General features: G+C 40.2%; 1 protein-coding gene across 1 annotated transcript in view; it reads right to left on the bottom strand.

Annotated features, from left to right (window-relative positions):
* Window positions 1–321: 321 nt before the first annotated feature.
* LOC109914643 (neural proliferation differentiation and control protein 1) overlaps window positions 322–23,929 on the bottom strand; it is a 149,915-nt gene continuing 126,307 nt past the window's right edge. The window contains exons 3-9 of the mRNA XM_048613713.1: window positions 17,060–17,170; window positions 14,202–14,381; window positions 10,322–10,388; window positions 8,873–8,960; window positions 6,691–6,770; window positions 6,055–6,154; window positions 322–4,347 (exon numbers count right to left, since the gene is read on the bottom strand). Of these exons, the coding sequence (XP_048469670.1) occupies window positions 4,276–4,347; window positions 6,055–6,154; window positions 6,691–6,770; window positions 8,873–8,960; window positions 10,322–10,388; window positions 14,202–14,381; window positions 17,060–17,170 (698 nt within the window). The 3' untranslated portion in view covers window positions 322–4,275. The remainder of the gene's footprint in view (window positions 4,348–6,054; window positions 6,155–6,690; window positions 6,771–8,872; window positions 8,961–10,321; window positions 10,389–14,201; window positions 14,382–17,059; window positions 17,171–23,929) is intronic.

Here is a 23,929-nt window from a genome sequence, read left to right as displayed (position 1 = left end):
GAGAATACAAAGGAGCTTTACCACAGTTGAGGGAGTTTAGTTATGTGGAGAGATTGAAGAGGTTGGGATTGTCCTCCTTAGAACAGAGTTCCAACAAAAAGGTATTCAAAATAATCGCTGGAAGAACTAGAACAAAATGTGATACTGAAATATCATCTCAACCTTATGCTCAAACCTCTGGAGTGGGACTTAAACCCACAACTGTCTCAGTTAAAAGCAGAAGTGTTGCCAATCGAATCATGGTTAACACAACTTCTAATGCAGAGCCTGTGGGATTCCCTAGTATGAAGGAATTAAACAAAAAAATTGAGATCTTCAGAATCCAGTGAAAAAAGCAAGTTTTATTTATGTTCAATAATACCACAGAAAACAGGGCCAAAATAAAAAATAGGTCTTCAACAAATTAATATTTTTCACTGAAAAATACAATATACATAATGCAAGAACAGGTATTTTAAATTGTGGTGACTATATTTGGGAAAATGAAATATACTAGAAATGAAGACAACTGAAATAAAAGTGAACAGATAGAATATAAATACATGAAATGGCAGAAGACAAATGCAGATCAGATCATTGGAATGTTAAAGATCACCATGGTCTATGTGGCCAATCCCATAAGAATAAGAGAGGGAATAAGAAACAAAGGGAGAATATCAAAAATCTGATCCAAAGTATTTGTCTTATGCAAGCATTATCGATCCGCATCCTGGAATCTCTTCTTTCTCCCACAGTGCACCATGCAACTCAAATTCAACTAATTTCCCATCTAACCACTACATGCTCGCTCCGAGCAGGAAATATTTAACATTAGCCATCTCATTAATGTTCATATTCCGGTTTAAAATGAAAGCATATTTCTGTTTATTGAATTACAATGGAATGGAATCTGCAGCTTAGCAATTCAAGTATCAAATTAAAAACTAACTGAAGGAGTTGGTTTTCATCGAACAACTTCCCTTTATGCAGAAAGCAACCCTTTTCAGGTAGTTTTGGTGTTTACACAATTGGTAACAATTTAAGCCAAGTCTACTCCACTGGAATACTTCCATCAGGTTAACTATTAACGCTTGCTGTGGAAATTCTGGAAGCTAAAATGACTGTTGTTTCTGGTCTTGCTGTTTTGAATATTAAAATTATGCATGAAGACTGAAGGGTGCCAAGCAAGTTAGCAGTGCATTGCTATATTCCTGGCCGTCAGCTTCAATCTAGCAGCTCATTCGTGGGTTTGATTACATTCAAATGTGTCAAGACCATCTAAAGACTGCAGGTTATCATCTGGAGTAAAAATGCAGGGCTGGGGTGAAAGAGCAGGAGTCTGGGATCAATGGAATAGCTCTTTCAAAGAGCTAACACAAGAACAATGGGCCAAATGGCCCCATTTATACTGAATGATTTTATGAATAAACACAAGTGTTAATCCCTTGTCTCCCTCAGATGCTGATCCATTAGTCGTACACCTCCATCATTTTGGTTTTCATTTTATCATAGATTAGTTATAGTACAGAATATTCAATATTTTTCCTGTTGATAATAGTTTAAACTGCTTGATCAGGATTAAGACAACCTTTTCAGCAGAATTGCATGAGTAATTACAGTAAGTAGGTCCAACTTTGGGTCATAGATAGGCTCCTGTAATTGTTAGAAGCAACCAACTGAACCTGTGGGATTAACCTGGCTCCTGCAGTGGGCTCTGGACATTGTGGAGCCTGTATAAAATTTGCAGAACAGAAAATATTCTGAAGTTAACTGACTTATACAGCATTCAATATTGAAGCATCACCAGCAAATACAACATTATCAATCCAGTCCCTTTAAAATAAAGCTCTTTGAAATAAAATCTTAGGAATAGACCCATAAACAAAATCTAAGTACTAAGCTAGTTTCTATAAACTTGCACATAAATTATTTCATAAATATGTTTTTAATTACATTAAAATCTGTTCAACCAATTTATGAAATCCAGATATAACCTTCATTTTTTTTTAAACATCTCTCTCAACATGTTTCCGCTATATTACAATTACACAAGAAAATCATACAGTTACCAAAGCAATTATATGACTAATATACAGATGTCTTCTTTCCCTAGTTTGGGAAACAAAGACCTTTACACCTGGACCTGAACTACTCAAGTACAACGTGTATCCATTTGAAGAATGCCCTTTTTCCAGGTATAAAACTTCAGCTGGGCAAGTGGGGTTCAGGTGTAAACATGTTGGGGTGTCTAAATAAAATAGATTTGTTGGATCTGAGATAGTAGGAACTGCAGATGCTGGAGAATCTGAGATAACAAGGTGTAGAGCTGGATGAACACAGCAAGCCAAGCAGCATCAGAGGGGCAGGAAGACTGATGTTTCGGGCCTAGACCCTTCTTCAGAAAATGAGTTTGTTGGATCTGTACTGTTGAAATCAGTTAGCAAGCACTAACCTGCAGGAAATTAGATTTTAATTTGAAAAATTATTCTTGGAATGCTGGCAAGGCAACATTTGTTGCTCCTCATTGGCAGTTACCAGGAGGCAGTAGTTGGTGTGCTACTTGTTTGTACATGAGCTTGCTAGAATATGAGAGGGCACATAGAATCAATCGTCTACTGTGGTCTACAGTAATGTGTATTGTGGAACAGACAGAAGAGGCAAGAAGTATTACAACAATCTATCACTTGTTTCTGGCTTTTACCCTACAAATTACCAGTGTGAATGAAGTCAATGTCATAAATCTGTTGTATTGGGATTCGAACTTTCAATCCCTGGGTTTCTCATACTACTGTAACCACGGTCAGCCTGACAAACCCGATTCTCACTAGCAGTCACAAAGTGCAACATACAGCTCTGAAGGTGGTGTTTTGATTAAAGCCTGGAACTGATTGGTATTGCCATCAGAACGTATGCTTAGTGTCAGTCATAACTGAAAGCTGGATCCTTTGTATAACTCCGCAATTGATCTAACAATGGAAGATCGTGCAATTTGTAGGACAGGGAATGGATGGGAGTAAGAAATAGAGCACAGTTGGCAACAACAGCACCTCTCTACACTAACAGACTAATACCATCCTGAATTGTCATTAAAGAGGTAACACTTAGTTACTGGTTAAAATCTGACATACATAAAGTGAATGGTTAACGAGTGTGGTCAATTTAATTGTGTCCTGCTTCTTCATCTCCTGTCAATTACACCATGGTTTTATTTCATTCCAATATTAGAGTTTTGGCTCTTTACATGCTTCTTCAGTTTTAATGGGCAGTGAAATGATTTCAGAAAATAATTTGGAAATATCAGTAGAATAGCTGTGCATTACAAGATTACAAAATGAATGTTTTGCCAGGACAATTAAGAGTCAATGAAGAATGAGCTTCAGTGGGACAAATGTTTTTCTCTCATCCTTGAGAGCATTGATAATTGATAACTGTCCCATTGAGTTACTTACATTAAGGTTCAAGACAACTGGCAGTTCATCACAATTTGACAAGTTATTTACAATACCCTACTGCAATGGAAAAATCAATGGCTTTTAGATGACTGCTGCTGTGAAGAGTCCTAATGGATTACAATTTGAAAGAATGAAACATCAACTCTTCCTTAATAAAGAGGTAGCTACATTTAGCAACTGCAGCTGATCACTACAAAGCACAGTAAAATGACATTACTGCCTTATGGAACAAGTCTCACTTTCATTGATTACTTTCTAGTCAGATTGAGAAAGGTATCACACCACACCCAGGAGTGTCAGGAAAATGGCTTTACGGGCATACCTGTTCCTAGTTGGTCTGCAGCGCACACACCCCTGTGTGCAAACCACTGAGGGGCAACAATAGTCACCTTCTTAATACTTTCCTTTGAACTGCTATACATTCTGTTCTCTTCCAGAAACAAGGTGATCACCGGGTAACAAGAACCGTAACATCCTCTTGAACTGCCCAGCATGTCAGGTCAAGGAAGCTGAAAATGTACGAAATAACAAGGTGTAGAGCTGGATGAACACAGCAGGCCAAGCAGCATCAGAGGAGCAGGAAAGCTGACGTTTTGGGTCTGGACCCTTCTTCAGAAAAAAATACAGCTGAAAATGTATGGTTATCGTGGTGGTGGAGTGATTAAAAACCGTTACCAGAGTTTAAATTGGGGTAAGGGGACGGATTTCCTCAACAGTCAGAAACAGAATGAAATTGGCCATTGGAAGCGAAACAGTCTTTTGGTGCACAGTTGAACGATCTCTTGTAACTGCAGATAATTCTCCCTCCTTGAAGTCTTGTAAGTCCCGAGAGATACCAGCTTGTCTAGTTACTGAGGGGTGGATGATGCAGAGATGAATCATCAAAAAGTGGATTCTTGACCTCCATCTCCCCGGTCTGTGAGAAGAGAAAAAGAAAAGCTGAGAGTTGAGAGAGACAGTAGGAAGATTCAGAGGAAACGGGTGTGCTATGGAGACCTTCCTAGTGGCCATTCCCATTCAGAATCTTCTGCCTAACTGAAAAGGTTTAGTCTTCAGAAAGCAAGCAAAAGAGACTTGTGAATGGATTTGAATCTAACAGGAACTAACTGTTGATTCACAGGCCCTACTGCTTAGAGAAGACTACACGTTAATGAGACTGTAAAGATGTAATAATATAGCTAATATCTACTCTCTTTGCCTAGCTGTGAAATGTATTAACATAAGAAAAGCCTGGTGGAGTTCTCCCCTCATCACCCCCACCCCCACTGCATTGTCCTACCAGCATCTTATTCACAAGCAGCAGTAATAATAGCATCAGTGACTGAAACTGCAGTAAAACTTGTTCAATCTTCTTAATGACGCAATTCATTTACCCTTAAATTGTGAAAACCCATCAGAAACAGAATTAAGTCACATTTAACACTTCACAGAAACTGCTTCCCCACCCCCAATCCCTTTTCTGTAAATTCTCCCCTAGCATCTGAAAGGGTTATTGTGGAAGCTGCTCCACACAGTCCATTGCTCCCCTATAGGCAGTTTTGCAGGTGATAAGTCTACCAGTGCCAAAGCCATCACAGTGAGTCTGATCCAATCATGCCTGACAACTGTACGCCTGCGAGTCAGAGTCAGTAATGGATCAGTTAGCAGCAAGCTTGTTTTTGAATTGGGGGTTTAAGTCCCACTCTGACAAACACAAATATCCAGACAGATGCTAAATAGCAGAACCAAGGTGGGGGGTGTTGCTGTTCTTTTGGATGTGACATTAAAGTGAGACCCTTCTGTGCTTTCATCCAGATATATCCCATGGCAACAATACTAAGAAATGGAGAGTTCTCTATTGTCCAATCCAGTATTTATCCCTCAATCAACAACAAAAACATTTTCTTCACCATCACATTGATTATAGGACATGCACTGTACAACCAGATTATTGCAGTTTTGTGCATTATAACAGGGACCATGCTTCAAAACAATATTCATTGTTTACAAAGGAATTGAAGCAATGTCAGATCATGAAGCCACAATATCATTACAAGCTTTTTTCTTTCAGTCAGGGTGACGAGGCAATGATAAGAACTTAGCCTGAATATAGCACCTCATCATAGTCTCAGGATGCTAAATAGCATTTACAAAATTAATTAGTGTTGTTCTGATGGCAAATATGATAAGCCGGCTGATGCCAAACAAGACCCCACAAACAGCAAACGAACAGTCAGAAAATATATTCAGTCAGGTGGGTGAAATGTTGGCCAGGTAAAAAGGAGCACTCCCTATTTTTATTCAAATGGTGTAATGGATCTTTTATACTGGCCAGAAAAGGTCATACTTGTGAAGTATTAATAGCTTTATGCCATCAAAGTGTGTAGGATAAATAAACTTACTTGTTGCTAGCAAAATAACACCCAAATTCTTCCTCATTTCCACATGCTGATACAGTGAAAGTTTAAGATTAATTATTCTGTTGTATGGATAGAGTGACAGAATACCATAAGATCCTTTGAAATAGGTTACTTATATACATTTATCTAAAGTCAGAAAAATTAGGGCTTTCCTTGCATTGTGTGTCTCCCTAGTGACATGTAGGTTCAGGTTTTGTAGTAATATTCTCATTCCTAGTACTTACTGGAGCTAGTCCTGGACATTCATAGACCGTGAAATCTCCATCTTCATTCTCTCCCTCAGATTCTGTTGCTGATTCAGGTACTTTGGATTCATCCTTACTTCTATTTTGTTAAAAACAAGAGAAAAGGCAATTATATTATCCTTCTTTGTAATGTCGATCATCAACTGCCCCCTCTCCAACCACTCCCACACTCTCCCCCACAACGTACAGCTCTTGTACATCAGTTGTGTGCTGATATACAGCCGCTGTACAGCCATCAAGATTCAAAGTAAACAGACCAATTAGCACAGTCTAGTTAACATACTAAAGGGAAAAGAAGGTCCACTTTACACACTCCCTCCTGCCCACTGGCTTTAGCTGCTATCATGACTCTGTCCATGTTTCCAACCCTATCCAGGTGACGTTTCAATAAGATGTACATCTTGATTTATACTCAAGCAATTTGCTCTGTTTGAGCTGAATGAGATGACTGGAAAATTCCATATTGCACCCCGGTTTCTAACCAAAAGCAGTTTTCTGACCAAAGCTACTTTACAATTGGCATAGCATTAAGCCACATGATTGCTTACTTTAACCACAGCTTTGTACATATGAGAAAGATGATCAGTATGTAATTTAATGGATCTGAATACTCACTTCTCCATCGATAGCATCTGCTGCTTCTGATGTTGGTAGTGGTACATCTGGGCACTCTGTGCCAGCTTCTTGTCACCACTCTGTTCAAGCAAGGGCACATTTTTTTTAAAATTGAGAATGTGCATAAAATGTTTTCAATACCTTTACGTGGTTATCAAACTAAACATTTATGTTACAATTTGCAAAAGACTACAGTAATAGAATCTCACAGCATAGGACTATCATGCCTGTGAAGATACTTTGAAAGAGCTTTTAATTAGCCCCACTCCTCTGCAGACTGAAAATCTTTCTTTATTAAGTTTATGTCTAATTCCCCTTGTAAGTTGCTATTAATTTGTTCCCATGACTCTTGCATTCCAGTGCATTCCACTGTGTAAATAAAATTCACACGGCCTCTTAGAGTCGCATGATGAGGTGCCTCTAATCGATTTCCTTTTGGAATGTGGCGACATTATTTTGTTGCCATCTGGTGTAACAGAAACCCATGTGGATAGGTCAGTGCATGTGAAGCGGATGACAAGGTTATGCTAAGGATCATGGGTTCAGAAAGTACACACAAAGCCCCAAATCAGTTCAGTTTTGGATGGCAACCTATCATAACTCTGAAGCGAGGAGTTTACTCTAAAGATTTCAGCAGCTAATAATATGGTCATTCATAATCAGTTACTTTTCCTAATTTATCTTAATTGGATGTTACAGGTAGCAGGTGAAGGAATACTTGTTTAAAATGGTCTTCCTTTTGGTTGAGATTCGAGGAAAAACAACTTGAATTTCAATTGACAACGCAGTGTGGAGCTGAAGGAATTCAGCAGGCCAGGTAGCAGAGGAGCAGGAAAGTTGATGTTTCGGGTCAGGACCCTTCTTCAGAAATAGGGATGGGGAAGGGAGCTGGGAAATATTCTATTGCATTTCATCGAAAATCTCACTTCAGAAAACTAATTACTTCTAAGGACAGCCGCAATGATGTAGGAAAACATGGCAGGAGCTTTGCACACAGCAGGGTCCCAGAAACAAGAATCTGTTCAACCTGATGTTGGCTAATGGACATACATTCATCATATTGCTTGGAGGTATCCTTGCTCTGCAAAAAAAGGGCTTTGGGATCTTTAGCATTCATGTGGACCCTGAAATAGGCAAATGGAGCTCAGGTTGATCCCTCACCTGAGGATGATTCTTCCAATAATTCAGTACACCCTCAGTATTATCCTAGTCAGCCTACATAGAAACATAGAAGATAGGAGCAGGAGGAAGCCATTCAGTCCTTCGAGCTGATTGTCTAACTCAATAGCCTAATCCTGTTTTCTCCCCATAACCTTTGATCCCATTCGCTCCAAGTGCTATATCTAGTCGTATCTTGAATACATTCAATGTTTTGGCATAACTACTTCCTGTGGCAATGAATTCCACAGGCACATCACTCTTTGGGCGAAGAAATGTCTCTTCCTCTCCATCCTAAATCATCTACCCCGGAGCCTCATACTGTGACCCCGGTTCTAGACACACCCACCATCGGGAACATCCTCCCTGCATCCACCCTGTCCGGTCCTGTTAGAATATTATAAGTCTCAACGAGATCCCCCCTCATTCGTCTGAACTCTAGCGAAAACAATCCCAACCTAGTCAATGTCTCCTCATACGTTACACCTGCCATCCCCGGAATCAGCCTGGTAAACCTGCACTGTACTCCCTCAACAGCAACAGCATTCTTCCTCAGAAAAGGAGATCAAAACTGCACACAATATCCAGGTGTGGTCTCACCAAGGCACTGTACAACTGCAACAACACATCCCTGCTCCTGTACTCGAAACCTCTCACAAGCTCATGGTTAGATTTGAATGCCAAACTTACAAATGTCTTGACAGCTGAGTCAAGCTGACATATATGTACCTTCACATAAAGCTCCCATAACTTATATTTTAAAGCCAACATGTTGTCTTCTACAGCTGGTCAGATATTGTAAGAATGGAAAGGAGGCTAAGTATGTAGGTTGCTAAGGTTTGGAAAGCAGATAGGACCATAACCAAACAAAAGCAAGGTTTCTATCTTCCCCATTGTTGAAACTGTGTCTCAGCATGAAAACCAATTAATTTACAAATAACACTCAGGGCTTGGACTAAATTTTCAGACCACAATCTGAGCACAGATTATATATAATTTAAGTACCACCTGCTTCTGAACTTACCAAGGGTTTCTCAGGTTGAACATTAGATCCAATTATACCATAGCCTGGATAGTCCGCTTTCTGAGTTAATCTCACCTCTTTCTGTAATCTAGAATTATTTTAAAAAAAATCAAGTAAAAGCATAGGTTACAGAGAGCTACTTAGAGGCCATTTTATTTGACTTAATCATGTTAATAGTGCAAGGGATCCATGTCTGTCTGACTGTAATCCAAGCAAAATCTGAAAAGTGCATTAGCATGGGCATGACAATTCAGAAAGCGGTCAAGAATCATATTTTGGAAATGTGTGTGAAAAATGGCAATCATGTGGATGCCTGGCATCAGAATGCCTATGTTCCAGTAGAGGCACATATTTTCAGAAGGGACGAGAACATAACTGGAAAGGTGGAAACATTTGGTTTTCAACTGTTTGTTATACATAACTGGCAAGAAAAATATTTGTAAATATACAATCCCCAGCTCCAGCATAGTTAGACTTCATGAAGCATGCTTGTACAATTCTAATTAAATTTATTGAGGTCAAAATCTGCAGAGATTTTCTCTTCCATGCACCCTGCCAAACTCCCCTCATGTGCTTTCTACATCTGTCCTACACCCAGAGATCAAACACTATCAAATGCTTCAACTGGCTTCTAGTAGATGAGGGTTGTCTGAGGTGACATACATATGTATGGATCTACCTAAAAGAGTTTGCTCTCAGCTCAACATTTGCCCATGGTGCTTTCGCTGCCAGTATCTGCATTCTATCACTCTATGGTTCGCAGATAGTGACTCCAGTTCCTCTATTTAATGCATTTGCAAAATGATGTCTGACACTTGCTCAATTTTGAGCAAAGCAAAAAGCTTGAGTGGGTTTTCAGAAACTTGTAAACTATAAATGAGACACTGCTGATGTACAGCTCTCTAATGTGGAGGCACTAGCCCAAGGATAAACATGAGCAAGGCCCATGAGGTCCATAAAGTCCTATAGTTCACTCACTCCATCCATCAAGCAATCTACTTGTTACCAAAGAAATTCAGGGCATTTGCCGCAAACACCCAATTCAGAAGTCTATTCAATGCAGTAACCATTCTTAGCTTAAAGAATTTTCTTAAACCTGCCCTAAATTTGCCTTTCACTAATATCACCATTTACCTCTTTATTGTACCATGACGGTGCATGAAGTAGTCCAAATTTAATTTATTTCTTAACTTAAGATCAATTCTCAGTTGTACCCATTTGAGACTCGAACAGGTCATATTGTCGAGGCTTGAACAGGTCATATTGTCCAGTCTTTCAAAATTTAGTCTTTATAAATCTTCAAATGATGACCGAAATACCATTTCACAGCTCAGTTTTGGATTAGTGAGGGGAACAATGCATTCTTACTCTAGAATCATAAAATTCCATTCTATTATTTCTGAACTTCCAATTTGCTTCATGCTCCCCGATTAGTAACTTCAGTTTTACCTGTACCAGCAGATGCCAGCAACGATCAGTCCAGAGACCCCCGCCACTGTGCATACAATGATCAAAGCTGAGGAATAAAGAATTACAATTGTCAGTAACTTTCAAAACATCTCCACTTGACAGACCTTTTCTACATTCCATACAATCTAAATACGTAAAACTATTGCTTTACCAAATCTAGTTTGACTAATCACTTAACACAGACCCGCTCATCCATTCAAGGAGTACTAAGTGGGCAGTTATATAGCAGATGAGAATCTAAAAAGGTAACATTCTCCATGGATAAGAATTCAATCTGCGACCACACAACATTTTCATAGCAAGCCACCCATTTTCTGTGAAGCACCAATATAAAATTAGCGACCATTGTATTTTACATGCTGAGTGTTCCATACAAGTTCCAGAAAAAAATGAATACTCAAGTCTTCCATGTGTGAATTGTACTGTGTAAAATAGATACAGCTCCATTTTTGGTAGATTGGGAACAAAATTGGCATCATCTCAATCAACATACACCAAAAGTCAGTCAAAAAAGTACTCACCGGCAGCAAATGCAACACATGAAATAATGGCCATAACTGATTACATACGGAGAGATGCAATTCACATGTAAATACAGAACTGAGGTGTTATGCATCAGCATAAATGTTAGTTTAATAATTTTAAAGAGAGAAAGCTGCTCTTTGGAACTAGCTGTAAACGATTCAATTTTCACTCTTTTACTGTAAGCATAAGTTCATGAGGAAATATTTGAAGTAAATTTCATGGCTGCTACCAGACTAAATCTTCCAGAAATCTAAATACCAAAATTAAACAGAACATCAAGGCTGGGCTTGTAATTGCTTACTGAAAACAACTTTTTTGTTCAACAAAGTGTAGAGGTCTGAAGAAATACAGCAATGGCACAACAGCACTTCTGATCATACTTTTAAAAAAAAAAATCATTCTTTTTAAAATCACTGAGACACAAGATGGAAGTTATCAGAAGGTTTACGTGGACTTCACTAAAGCCTTTGACAATGTCCCTCATGGCAGACATGTACAAAGGTGAAGTTACATGGTATCAGGGGGAGCTGGAAAGATGGATGCAGAACTGGCTTTGTCATAGGAGACAGAGGGTAGCAATGGAAGGATGCTTTTTGGAATGGAGGGCTGTGACTAATGTCATTCCACAGGGATCAGTGCTGAGACCTCGCTGATTGTGATCTACATAAATGATTTGGAGGAAAAGGTGGCTAGTCTAATTAGTAAGGTCGCCAACTAAACAAAGTTTGGTGGGGGTTGCGGATAGTGAGGAAGATTGTCAGAGGATATAGCTGGATATAGATCAGTTGGAGGCATGGACATAAAAATGACAGATGGAGTTTAAGCTGGACAAATGTGAGGTGATGCATTTTGGAAAGTCAAGTACAGTTGGAAATTATACAGTGAATGGCAAAACCCATAGGAGCATTGATATGCAGAGAGATCTGAGTGTGCAGGTCCACAGATCACTGAAGCTAGCAGTGGAGGTAGATAAGGTCATGAAAAAGGCCTGTGGCAAGCTTGGAAGGGGCATTGAGTACAGGTAGTTCTGCTATAACGTGTGTTTCATTAATGCAAATTGGCTGTAATACAATTGATGAATACTGTACGCTGTTAGGATAATGCAAACTTTCTGCTGTACAGGTATAGCGATTTTCTATAGCGTGCGGTCACACAATAATGCAACTATCACATTAAAAGAAGAACTACCTGTGTAAGGATAGACAATTTATGCTGCAGCTTTATAGAACTTTAGTTAGGCCACACTTGGAATACTGCCTATTGTTCTGGTCACCACACGACCAAAAGGATGTGGATGCCATGGAAGGGGTACAGAAAAGGTTTACTAGGATGTTGCCTGGTATTGGGGGATATAAGTTATGAAGAAAGATTGGATGGGTTGGGTTTGTTTTTACTGGAATGCAGGAGGTTGAGGGTGACCTGATAGACGTTTATGAGGTTGTGAATGGCATTGATAGAGTGGAAAGTAGGCTTTTTCTCAGGATGGAGGGTCAACTACTAGGGGACACAGGTTCAACATGCGAGGGGACAAGTTTAAAAAGATGCGTGAGGAGCGTTTTTCACACAAAGGGTGGTGAGTACCTGGAATGCGCTACCAGAGGTGTTGTTGGAAGCAGACACAATAGCAGCATTCAATGAGCACTTGGACGAATACATGAATAGGAAGGGAATAGAGGGATACAGATCCTGCAAATGAAGACAGTTTTAGTATGGAAGGGCAAAACATGTCGGTAAAGGCTTGGAGGACCGAAGGGCCTGTTCCTGGGCTGTATTGTTCTTTGTATGCGTAAAAATATGTTCCGTATGTCCGAAGCTTGGGTAGAAACTTGTAGTTCTGACTTTGGAACATTGGTAATCAGACCTGAATAATGCACTCAATCCCTGCTAGCCTGCCACAAATGAGGGTAAAATCTTTTCTTTTCAAAAATAAATAACAGGACTGTTTTTATTTGTTGCCTGACATGCTCACTTAACAGTTCGATGCTACTTCACATTTAATAGCCTGTGATTAACAGAAAAATGAGATAAATGGGGACTGTCATGTTAAACTGTGGATGTGTGATCACCAGATTGGTACTTCTGTGTTAATGAAACTGTCTACACCATGACAAGTTGAAAATTTATATAGTCTTGAGGCTGTGTCAATTGGTTTCAGGTTTTGAGGCATCTGAAATCTGAAGCCTATTTTTACATTAATCCAAGTGCCACTGAGGGATTCAAGCAAAACTGCGTCTTTTTTGATTTTCTTTATCATCATGTATTAGTGGCTTTGAGATTCACAGAAGGGTTAATAGGAGGGAAAGCCGAGGAGGCACCGAGTTCACATCTCTAATAAATGTTGTTAAGGTTTCACGGGTGTCAAGAAATATCTAAATTGCCTGAACATCACAATTAAGCTAATCCTTAAAAATAGTACGAGTTAACATTAGTAGAACAGTACCATGCACAATGTAGCAATGTACTGCTCTGATTAGAATTACTTCTGCTTATAAGAGAAATAGTATTGACTGTTGCTGCCAACAGCAGCATGGATTGTGAAATATCATTTTACATTAACTGAGACACAAAAATTAATGACTGGCTTTGATAGACTAGACAAGGAAAATGTTCTCCCCCAAGTGGGGAGGTCAAATCAGTGAGGGGTGGGAGATGGAAGACACAGGTGATTGGTAAGGGATTAAAAGGAACTTGAGGAAAAGCTTTTTATTAGCCAGAGGGTAGTGTGTGTATGAAGTTCACATTCCAGGATGGTGGGTTTAAAAAGGAACCTGGATCTGCTCCTGATGCGCAGTAATCTGCAAGGCTATGAATCAGGTGCTGCAAAGTAGGAATAGAATGAACAGCCAGTTTATTCAGCTGGCACAGACACAATGGGCAAGGTGGCCTCTCTCTGTCCTGTAACTTTAGTGTGGTTCCAAGGTTATTTAGCTTCAGCTAACACAATAACAAATATTACACTTGGTAATGTCACCACGTGTGTGCATCTGTCCTTACTCGCTGCAAGACTGTCTGGTGCAGCCCTGGAAAGGCTCCTAAAATGATGTTCGCCCCAAACCAGTTAACTCGCCTCTTAGGAAGGGTACTGGGCAGTCAGATCCTCTGCTCAGTCAGGACAATCTGAATGAGGAATACTGACTGACTACATATGCCTTCTTTTGCTGAGGATTCATCAGCAATTCCCCAAACATTTCCTGGACTGATTCAGCTATGGCTTGTATGGCTCTAGAGGATTGTATTTTTTGGGGAATGTTTATATTCTCTGGGCTTTTGATCAATCATGCTATAAACTTAAAGCACTTAAAAAATGTTTTTTTGAAATGCAACGCATACTTACTGAGTAGGATGGCATCGGTGAAAGGAACATCTCTCTTTGGAATACTCTTTACTGCTGCCACTTTACCAGGAGCATTTGGGGGCGTGCTTGCTGTAGTAGATAACATTTCTTTATTGGATGGAATGTCTGCACGACCTCCTTGCAATTCATCTTCTAATTTAGCAGGTTTATTCTTGCCAGCTGTTAATGTACAGTAATGATTACAAGTTGCTACTTGATAAAAGATCCATCTCAATATTGTTAAAACAAAGTGTAAATAAGATGTGCCAGTGCAATGAAGGTCTGACCCCACTGAATTGCAGGGTTGTGGGAGATAGGACTACTGCTTGCAGTCCCATCTCTGCTGTGGTGTTGCAGTTCAGCACAGTTAAGTCAGTCCTTGGGTTTTACCACATGGAAGATCAGTTCTAACCTACTCTCAGGCACCTCCTTCTCTCCAGCTGCTGGAAATCTGTTCTCCTGACTTACACTGGGTCACCATTTACAGAATGAAGATGACATTTATTATTTAATGCAAATACAGTGTTTTAATAACGTTGCATTGTGCAACTGGCCATTGCTGAGACCTTCTGATTTCTGTCTCTCCCCCTTTAAAGGAACAATAAATTATCTTGATGCACTCGTCTTGCTGAAATATGCATCCTTATCCAATGACTGTCAGCAACTTACAAGAGTATCGAATCAAATCCTTACACATCACCCTCCAGACATGCGCTTTACCAAAGGAGGTGCTGATTTTTCATCAGCTTTTCTGGTTTTGGAACAAAGGTCAGTGTGAACTCATCACATTTTTGTTTTTAAAATACTGATTAGTTGTGAAAAGAGAGCAATGTAGTGATTCAATTTATTGCTTTGCTCCTTTTCTTCTTTCTTTTCTGCTGCTGTGGTGTTTTCTGCAGGCATTAATAGCTTCCCAATTCAACCTCCTGTACTTTGCAGCTTCTGCCTCAGTGCCAAAATCCAAATGAAATTACCAAAAAGTTCATCAGTTTCTGAGTCTCTTCCACTCTAGCACCTAATCAACTATATTTCCCCAGCCTGTTCCACAGTTTCAGACACTATCAACATAAGCTTTCCCTATAGTCCTAAACTGTGACCATTCCTTTCAAAAGCATTTTGTTACATCTACGCATTTAATTTTATAACCAAGTATAATCAGTTATAAAATTTATAACATACAAGTGTTCAACCTCATATCTATCACAGAATTATAGAACATAAATAAAAATAATTCAACATAAGTCTGTCCCATCAATCTTACTGCCTTACACTGTCTCGTAGCCCTGCAAGTTTCACCTTCAAATATTTATCCAGTTCCTTTTTGGAGTTCACTATGGAATCTGCCTCCACTATCTTTTCAGACAGATCATACATCATTATTATAACAACTTTCATTGTCTCTATTGCTCAGGGCAGCAGGAGAGGAGTGATAATGTCACTAGGTTAGTAGACCAGAATGCTAGATTAATCTCAAGGGACAAGGGTTCAAATCCCACAACGGCAGATTGTGAAATGTGAATTTAATAAAAATCTGGAATAAAAAGCGAGCAAAATGGCAACCATGTAACCACTACTGATTGCGGTCTGGTTTCCATTTAGTTCACTGATGTCCTTTAAGGTCTACATGTGATTCCAGCAATGTCGTTTAAGCTGAACTGCCCTCTCATCAATTAAGGATGGGCAATAATGCTGCCCTAGTGCCCGATTCCCACATCCTATGAACAAATTGCCAACTATCTTAAATCTGTTCCCTCTGGTCAATGATCTTCCTGGAAATACTTTCTTTTTACACACTTTATTAGAAGTAAACTAAATAGTTTTGAAGAACTCCCATAACGTCCCTGCTCCAAGGACAGCATCGAAGCTTTTCTAATTTTCTACATATAAATAAAGCATCCTATTCCTGGTACCATGAAATAAAATGTACATTTTGAAGGTGAAAAATATTCCTAAACATATGCACAGTTGGGAATCAAGCCAGAGAAGGAAGCATCATCGGAATAGCAAACTCAGGAGGTTGTTTTTGAAGCTGGGGAGGAGAGAAAATTGGAAACTGACAGTGTAATGATGCTGGTTCCATTATTGTGGGAAAACACACCATAGTTCCAGAGGACCATAGGGTTGCTCTCCTATTACAGAAAGACAATTGGTGGTGAGTTTGATGTGAAGGTCACCAATCCTCAGGCAAGGTCGACATTAAGAAGGCAAGACCTCAGCCAGAGCAGAAAGTTAACCCGCGCTGTCGCCATAACTTTGCATCACAAACAGGCTGTCCAGCCAACTGAGCTTTTTGACTAGTGGGAAGACAAGAAGGAACGAAAAAAATGCACTGTAAACCAAAGATGGTGGATTGGAAGTTGCTGGACAAAATTCTGGTGTGGTGAAATGAAAGTATTAGAGGATATATAGGTAAAATGATAACTCTGATGTAATTAAATACAGAACAAAGTAGTCCACAAGACCAAAGGAAATAGGTAAGCAGGGCTTTACGCTAGCAATCAAAAATTCTGAATAAGCTAGTCAGTGTATGGCAGGTAGCGAAACCTTCATTCATTCTTGTACTGCTCTCACTGTTGACAGTCGCGTGTCAATAGACAACAGCAGGCAGTTCTGCACACCCAGTCCCAGCTCATGTAGCACTGCAATTATCACAGCAATAGATCAAAGTGGGCTATTTTACAGCAGGTAATGGTAAGGATTGACCAACAGATAGGATCTGCCTGCAGCAGTGCCTTTAAACAGAGGATCAAAACCCTGCAGGGGCCTTAAACAAAAGGATACAAAGGGTTTCAAAGCAACTATTTCACATTTAGAGTTTGATCTGAAGCCTTCTGTAACTCTGTGTACAGTGTACTTACTCTCTGATGCTGCCGCCAGTTGTCGTGTATGTGGCACATCCTCTTTTTTGGCCAAGAGTGATGCTATGTAATCAATATCACCATTGATATCTGAAGGTCTATGATGCATCCCTAAGGGAGAGAGAGAAAACAAATCTGAATACCCCAAATTTTGCAGTGTTTGAGATGAGAATGAGAGAACAGAAAAATCAGTCTGCTATTAGGTGCTGATTACCTTATGGGTGAACAGGCTCCAATCTACTTAAAATACAGCTAACCAATTAATCTTTAACATTCAGTTTAAGCTCATTTGAGCAGTTAATTCAAACTAAGATAAAAATACCTTTAGGGTCTAACTTCAATAAATAAATTAATTACTAACATTTTTTTCTTGGGACTCCATGATTGAATCCCTCAATCAGGTTTTTTTCACAGCCACAGTATTGAAACAGCATTCAAAGTTACAAATGACAATCCATGTGACTAAGAAAACAGACTTGTCCGCACCTTCTAGACCAGCCTTCCGCCTTTGACATAGTTAACCACACAATTCTCCTTCAATACCCTTCTATTGTCTAGCTGAGTAGGATGTAATGCATGTGCCTGGTTTCATTATCTACACAGCTGTAGCCAGCACTGGCTTCCAGCTCCCAATCCATTACATTGTGTCCCCAAAGAACCATGGTTCTCTTTGGTTTCTTGTCTACATTTTGTTCTTCAGTGATTTCAGTTTCCACATGTATACCGGCTACACACAAATCTACCTCACCACTACCTCTCTCTACCCCTTGCTTGTCTAACATTAAATACCGTTCGATAAACAGAAATTACCTATTAACTAAATATTGGGAAAAACAAAGCTATTGTCTTTGGCCCTTACTAAAAACTTAATTCTTTAGCCCCCAGTTCCATTCATACAAACAGGAATTAGGGGCAGAAACAGCCCAATCAGGTCCTGGATCCAGGCCTGCCATTCAGTAAGATTATGGTCAATCTATCTATTTTGAATTTTGCATTCCCATCTAACCTAGTTTTAAACACACCCCATCAATCCACCTGCACCACCTTCTGTGGCAGTGTTCCTAAGCCACACAACCCTGAGAGAGAAAAACATTCTCATCATACCTCTTCAGAACGATATCATCTTCTGGGAATGCAAAGATTTATAGCATAGGACACTCAGCCCATCATTTCTGTGGCGGACAAAGAACACTACCAGCTTCTGGTCCTTTGTCCTATGCATTACTGCATCTCCAGCGCACATTCTGGTTATTTTTAAATGTGATGAGAGTTTTTGCCTCTACTGACCTTTCAGGTACAGAGTTACAGACCTCCATTATCTCTGGGTGAAAAGATTACCTCCTCCTAATCCTTTCAACGATCATTTTCAATCTATCCCTCTCCCTGGAAACTGACTGAGGATAAATCAGACTGTTTGAAAACTTGGGTATTCTTCCAATGGCTCTATAGAGCATTGTAGAATGTTTTACTACCATTAGGGTGCTATATAAGTACAAGTTCTCTTTGTTGAACACAATTGCTCTTATATATGGGGATACACTAACTTTAACTGCATTAATCTATAATAAGAAATTCACTTGCAAAGCTCAGATCCCAGGATCCTCCATTCAGGTCATGCATTTCCAATGTCACCATTTACTGTGTCTGCAAGATTTATTTGACTGGAGCTGGAAACAATCCCAAATCAAACCTGCTGCAAACAGCAAAGAGTTTTGCCAAATCCAGCAAAGAATTGCCGAGGTTGTTATCTGGAGATCAGTATGTCAGAATAGGGTGGCATATTCATTACAAAAAGCTGCACTTCTTCAACAGTCAACCATGTTTGACTACAGACATATGGATATTGAGTGAATAGAAATTCATTTTCAGTTCCCAACGCCTTTGCAAATGAAGTACAGCTCACAAATCAAAACTGGGCCTTGAGGCTGTATGATCACTAGACCAACACAGGTTATTGCGTTAGATTCTAGTTTGTACAGCATCATTAATTTTTCACCACTTTCCCCCTGTACTTGCAGTCACACGCTGCATCACCTTCCTATTTATTTTAAATAGGGGACATGGGCATCATCAATTGGGCCAGCATTTGTTGCCCATCTGTAGTAGCCCTTGAGAAGATGGTAGTGAGCTGTCTTCTCGAACCGACGCAGTCCAAGCACTGTGGGTAGATCCACAAAGCTGAATCTGTATCATCCTTATTCCCAATTTTTACAATGGGCAGTAAATATCAGAATTGATATAGGTACAAGCTAAAACCTGTCCTCACTGTGTGCCTGACCACAAATCCACTTTCTAACAGCATTCAGCAGCAGAGTTCCTTAGTACTCCAGTGGCATTGGGGTCAATTATGGTACTCCTAAATGTATCAGTAAACTCAGCACAGGTTAGGGAATAAGACTTGGAACTGCTGAAATGCTGTCTTCTCAACTCATCAGAAAGAAATTGAATGCTGGCATTGACTGAAGACTACAGTAAGTGTTTCGGTATGGTCAGAATTTCAGAAACGAGGAAGAAAAAACAGATTTGAAGACAGCGCTTAGTTTTGTATTGCATGGACAAATTTAAATGAAGAAAGTTGGATGCATCAATGACTATCCCCAAGACTAGTGCGATATACATCTAAATGGTTTTGCATCTGGAAAATTAGCTCAAATATTAAACTAAAAATGTTTTATTTCATGAAATAATTCAGGTTGCAATCTGTAAGTGAACACAGCTGATTGAAGACAGTGCCACTGATAGCATCATGGGAACCAAAGAAACTGTGTAAACAGAGCCGTATTCACCTTGAATGGATCATAGAGAAAAAGAGAGAGTGAAGCACAAGTCAAACAACAAGATTAAGAGAACTGCACATCAACCATGAAATTGGGGATAATAAAAGACTTGGTTTGTTATCTTGTTAAATAAGACTGTCAACAGCACATACCACAAGGGCCTGAAACCCCCAACAACTATAGGCTAACTGTGTGTGGTTGCAAGTGGAGGATGTAGGGATCCTAGTAATCACCATGCCACTCTCCCTCTAGACAAAAGCAAACAGGTCCTGCTTTGAGCAGGAGGGCTTAACCAGGACTGCAGGAGATGGTACAGATGTAAATCAGCAGCTTGCAGTGTCAAATTGCAAACACTCCATGGGTCTGAAAGAAGACAGATGGGATTGATGAGAAATTGACTGCTCCATAATAGCAGTCAACAGCTCCCTGTTGCTCACAATGAGCAGCACCTTTTACTGCAACATCCCTTACAATTTGTTTCAGGACAGGACAAGCCCACTGGTGCCTGGGCTGGAGCAGCAACCTAACGGGTTTAGATTGATTTAATTATTTGGAAAATGCACAACTTGAGATAATGTCTGTACTTTCAGAGACAGAAGTTGTCTGAACATACTTTGTTCACCAAAACACTAAACTGCATACAATTCAGTTTTCTTATCTGGTCTTTATCAGTGAATCGACTGTCTGGTAAGCACGCAATGTCTTTTTACATTAGGACCCGGTGCCGGCTTCAAGGGCTAAAAGGTACAATCTGGAATGGAGGTACTACTGCATGTAATATCATTACGTTACAGCACTACTGCTGCAGGTAGTCTAGCCTCTGGAGGCAATGCTACAAATGCAACAGAAAGATGGCATTGCTAGCACCTCCAGAGACATTCTGACCCACCAGATGTATGCTTTCGCATGAGCTAACAAAAAAGAAAACCACTCGCAAGGTACATTTTCCCACTACCATAATACTGTGTCCTGTATCCCTAAAAGGTATATTCTGGCCCTCTCCTCTAACTAATCCACATGCTGCCTTTTGGCAATTTCATCCAAAAACACAGATGACTTCATCTGAAAATAAGAAACACACAACTCTACCTTAACACAACATCCCGACCCTCAATTATAAAAGGTGGCGGTGCTGGACGTCTTAAAACACAAAAAGGTGGATTATTCCCCGGGACCTGATCAGGTGTACCCTAGAACTCGGAGGGAGGCTGGAGAAGTGATTGCAGGCCTCTTGCTGAGATGTGTATCATTGATAACCACTGGTGAGGTGCCAGCAGACAGCAGGTTGGCTAACGTGCTGCCAGTATTTAAGAATGGTGGTAAGAAAGAGCCAGGGTCTAGAAACCGGTGAGCCTGACATTGGTAGTAGGCAAGTTGCTGGAGGGAATCCTGACGGACAGGATTTACAAGTATTTGGAAAGGCAAGGACTGATTAGGGATAGTCAACATGGCTTTGTGTGGCAAATTGTGTCTCACTAACTTGACTGAAGAAGTAATGAAGAGGATTGATAAAAGCAGAGCAGTGGACGTGATCTATATGCATTTCAGTAAGGCGCTCGTCAAGGTTCCTCATAAGGTATGGTAAACTGGTTAGCAAGTTTAATCACTTGGAATCAAGGGGGAAATAGCCATACGGTTACAGAACTGGCTCGAAGGTAGCAGACAAGAGGGTGGTGGTGGTGAAGGGTTGCTTTTCAGACTGGAGGTCTGTGATTAGCAGTGTGCCACAAGGATCGGTGCTGGATCCATTGCTTTTCGTTATTTATATAAATGATTTGGATGTGAACATAGGAAGTATGGTTAGTAAGTTTGCAGATGACACCAAAATGGGAGTTGTAATGGACAGCAAAGGTGGTTACCTCAGAGTACAACGGCAATGGGCTGAGAAGTGGCAGATGGAGTTTAATTTAGGTAAATGTGAGGTGCTGCATTTTGGCAAGGCAAATCAGGGCAGGAGTTAAGCACTTAATGATAAGGTCCTGGGGAGTGTTGCTGAGCAAAGAGACCTTGGTGTGCAATTCATAGTTCCTTGAGAGTGGAGTCACAGGTAGATAGGATGGTCAAGGTGGCATTTGGTATGCTTGCCTTTATTGATCAGTGCATTGAGTATAGGAGTTGGGATGAGACAAAAAGTCCGCAAATGCTGGAATCCAAGGTGGACAAAACAGGAGGCTGGAAGAATACAGCAAGCCAGGTAGCATCTGGAGGAAAGAAGCAGTCAACATTTTTCATGAAGAAGGGTTATGCCGGAAACGTTGACTGTTCCTTTCCTCCAGATGCTGTCTTCAATGTTCTTCCAGCTGCTGTTTGTCTACATAGGAGTTGGGAAGTCACGTAATGGCTGTACAGGACATTGGTTAGGCCACTTGTTAAAAATTCATTAATGGGATGAGGGTGTTGCTGACCAGGCAGCATTTATTGCCCATCCCTAATTGCCCAGAGGGCAGTTCAGAGTCAACCATATTGCTCTGGTTCTGGAGTCACATGTAGGCCAGACCAGGTAAAGATGGTAGTTTCCTTCCCTAAAGGACATTAGCGAACCAGGTGGGTTTTTCCTGACAATCAATAATGGATTCATGGTCATCATCAGATTCTTAATTTCAGATATTCTACTGAATTCAAATTCCACCATCTGCCATGGCGGGATTTGAACCCGGGTCCCCAGAATGTTATCTAGGTCTCTGGATTAACAGTCCAGCGATGACACCGCTAGGCCATTGCCTCCCCTTGATAATACCCCTTTGATAATTCCCTTGTGAAATACTGCATTCAATTCTGGTCTCTCTACTATAGGAAGGATGTTGTGAAACTTGAAAGGGTTCAGAAAATATTTACAAGGATGTTGCCAGGGTTGGAGGTTTGAGCTATAGGGACAGGCTGGAGCGTCGGAGGATGAGGGATATCCTTATAGATGTTTATAAAATCATGCGGAGCATGAATAAGGTGAATAGTAGCCAAGATCTTTTTCCCAGGGCAGGGAAGTCCAAAACTAGAGAGCATCAGTTTAAGGTGAGAGGGAAAAGATTTAAAGAGAGACCTAAGGGGCAATGTTTTCCACACAGAAGGTGGTCCCTGAATGGAATGAACTGCTAGAGGAAGTGGTGGAGGTTGATACAATTACAACATTTAAAAGGCATCTGGATAAGTATATGAATAGGAAGGGTTTAGAGAGATATGGGCCAAATGCTGGCAAATGGGACAAGATTAATTTAGGATATCTGGTTGACATGGATGAGTTGCTTTGGATGAGGGTCTGCTTTCATGTTGCCCATCTCTATGACCTCAAAACTGCTGTGTTTGACATCCAGAATGGATTGAGCAGCAACTTTGTCCAATTAAACATTGGAGAGACCAAAGTTGTTGTCTCAATCCCTACACTGACTTTGTTTACTTAGCATTGACTCAAACCCTCTCTCTGATGATGGCTCAAACTGAATCAGATTGCCTGCAATTTTTGCATCATATATTCAACCTCTAGCCAGCAGAATAGGTCGAAAAAGTGGTGAAAGAGACACATGGAATCTTTGAATTTATAAATAAATATAAACATGGAACTTATAAACAGAGACAAAGTACAAAAGCAAGGAAATTGTGGTAGACCTTCGTAAAAGCTTGGCTGGGCCTCAACTGGAGTATGGTATTCAAGTGTGGGCACCATACTTTCCAAAGGATCTATGTCAGCTTTGGGGAGAAGTGGAGAAAAGATTTTCAAGAATGGCTTCAGGCATGAGAGACTTTAGTTATAGGATATATTGGAAAAGCCAAGGTTGTTTATCTTGGATAAAGAGATGATGACAGCAGATTTTATAGAGATGTTCAAAATCATGGGCAGATTAAATGGAGGGCAACTTTCCCACTGATGGAATGGTGAGAACCAAAGAACGGTGATTGGCAGAAGAACCAGTGACAAAGAGAAACTTACTCAGAGACAGTAAGAACTGCCGATGCTGGGGTCAGAGACAACACAGTGTGGAGCTGGAGGAACACAGCAGGCCAGGCAGCAGAGGAGCAGGAAAGCAGGAATTTCTGAAGAAGGGTCCTGATCTGAAACATCAGCTTTTCTGCTCCTCTGATGCTGCCTGGCCTGCTGTGT

The sequence above is a fragment of the Rhincodon typus genome, chromosome 28 (assembly GCF_021869965.1).
Source record: "Rhincodon typus isolate 14 chromosome 28, sRhiTyp1.1, whole genome shotgun sequence".
NCBI classification, from domain to species: domain Eukaryota; kingdom Metazoa; phylum Chordata; class Chondrichthyes; order Orectolobiformes; family Rhincodontidae; genus Rhincodon; species Rhincodon typus.
Note: the sequence above shows the minus strand (reverse complement) of the source record. Positions and strands in the feature narration are given on the sequence as shown.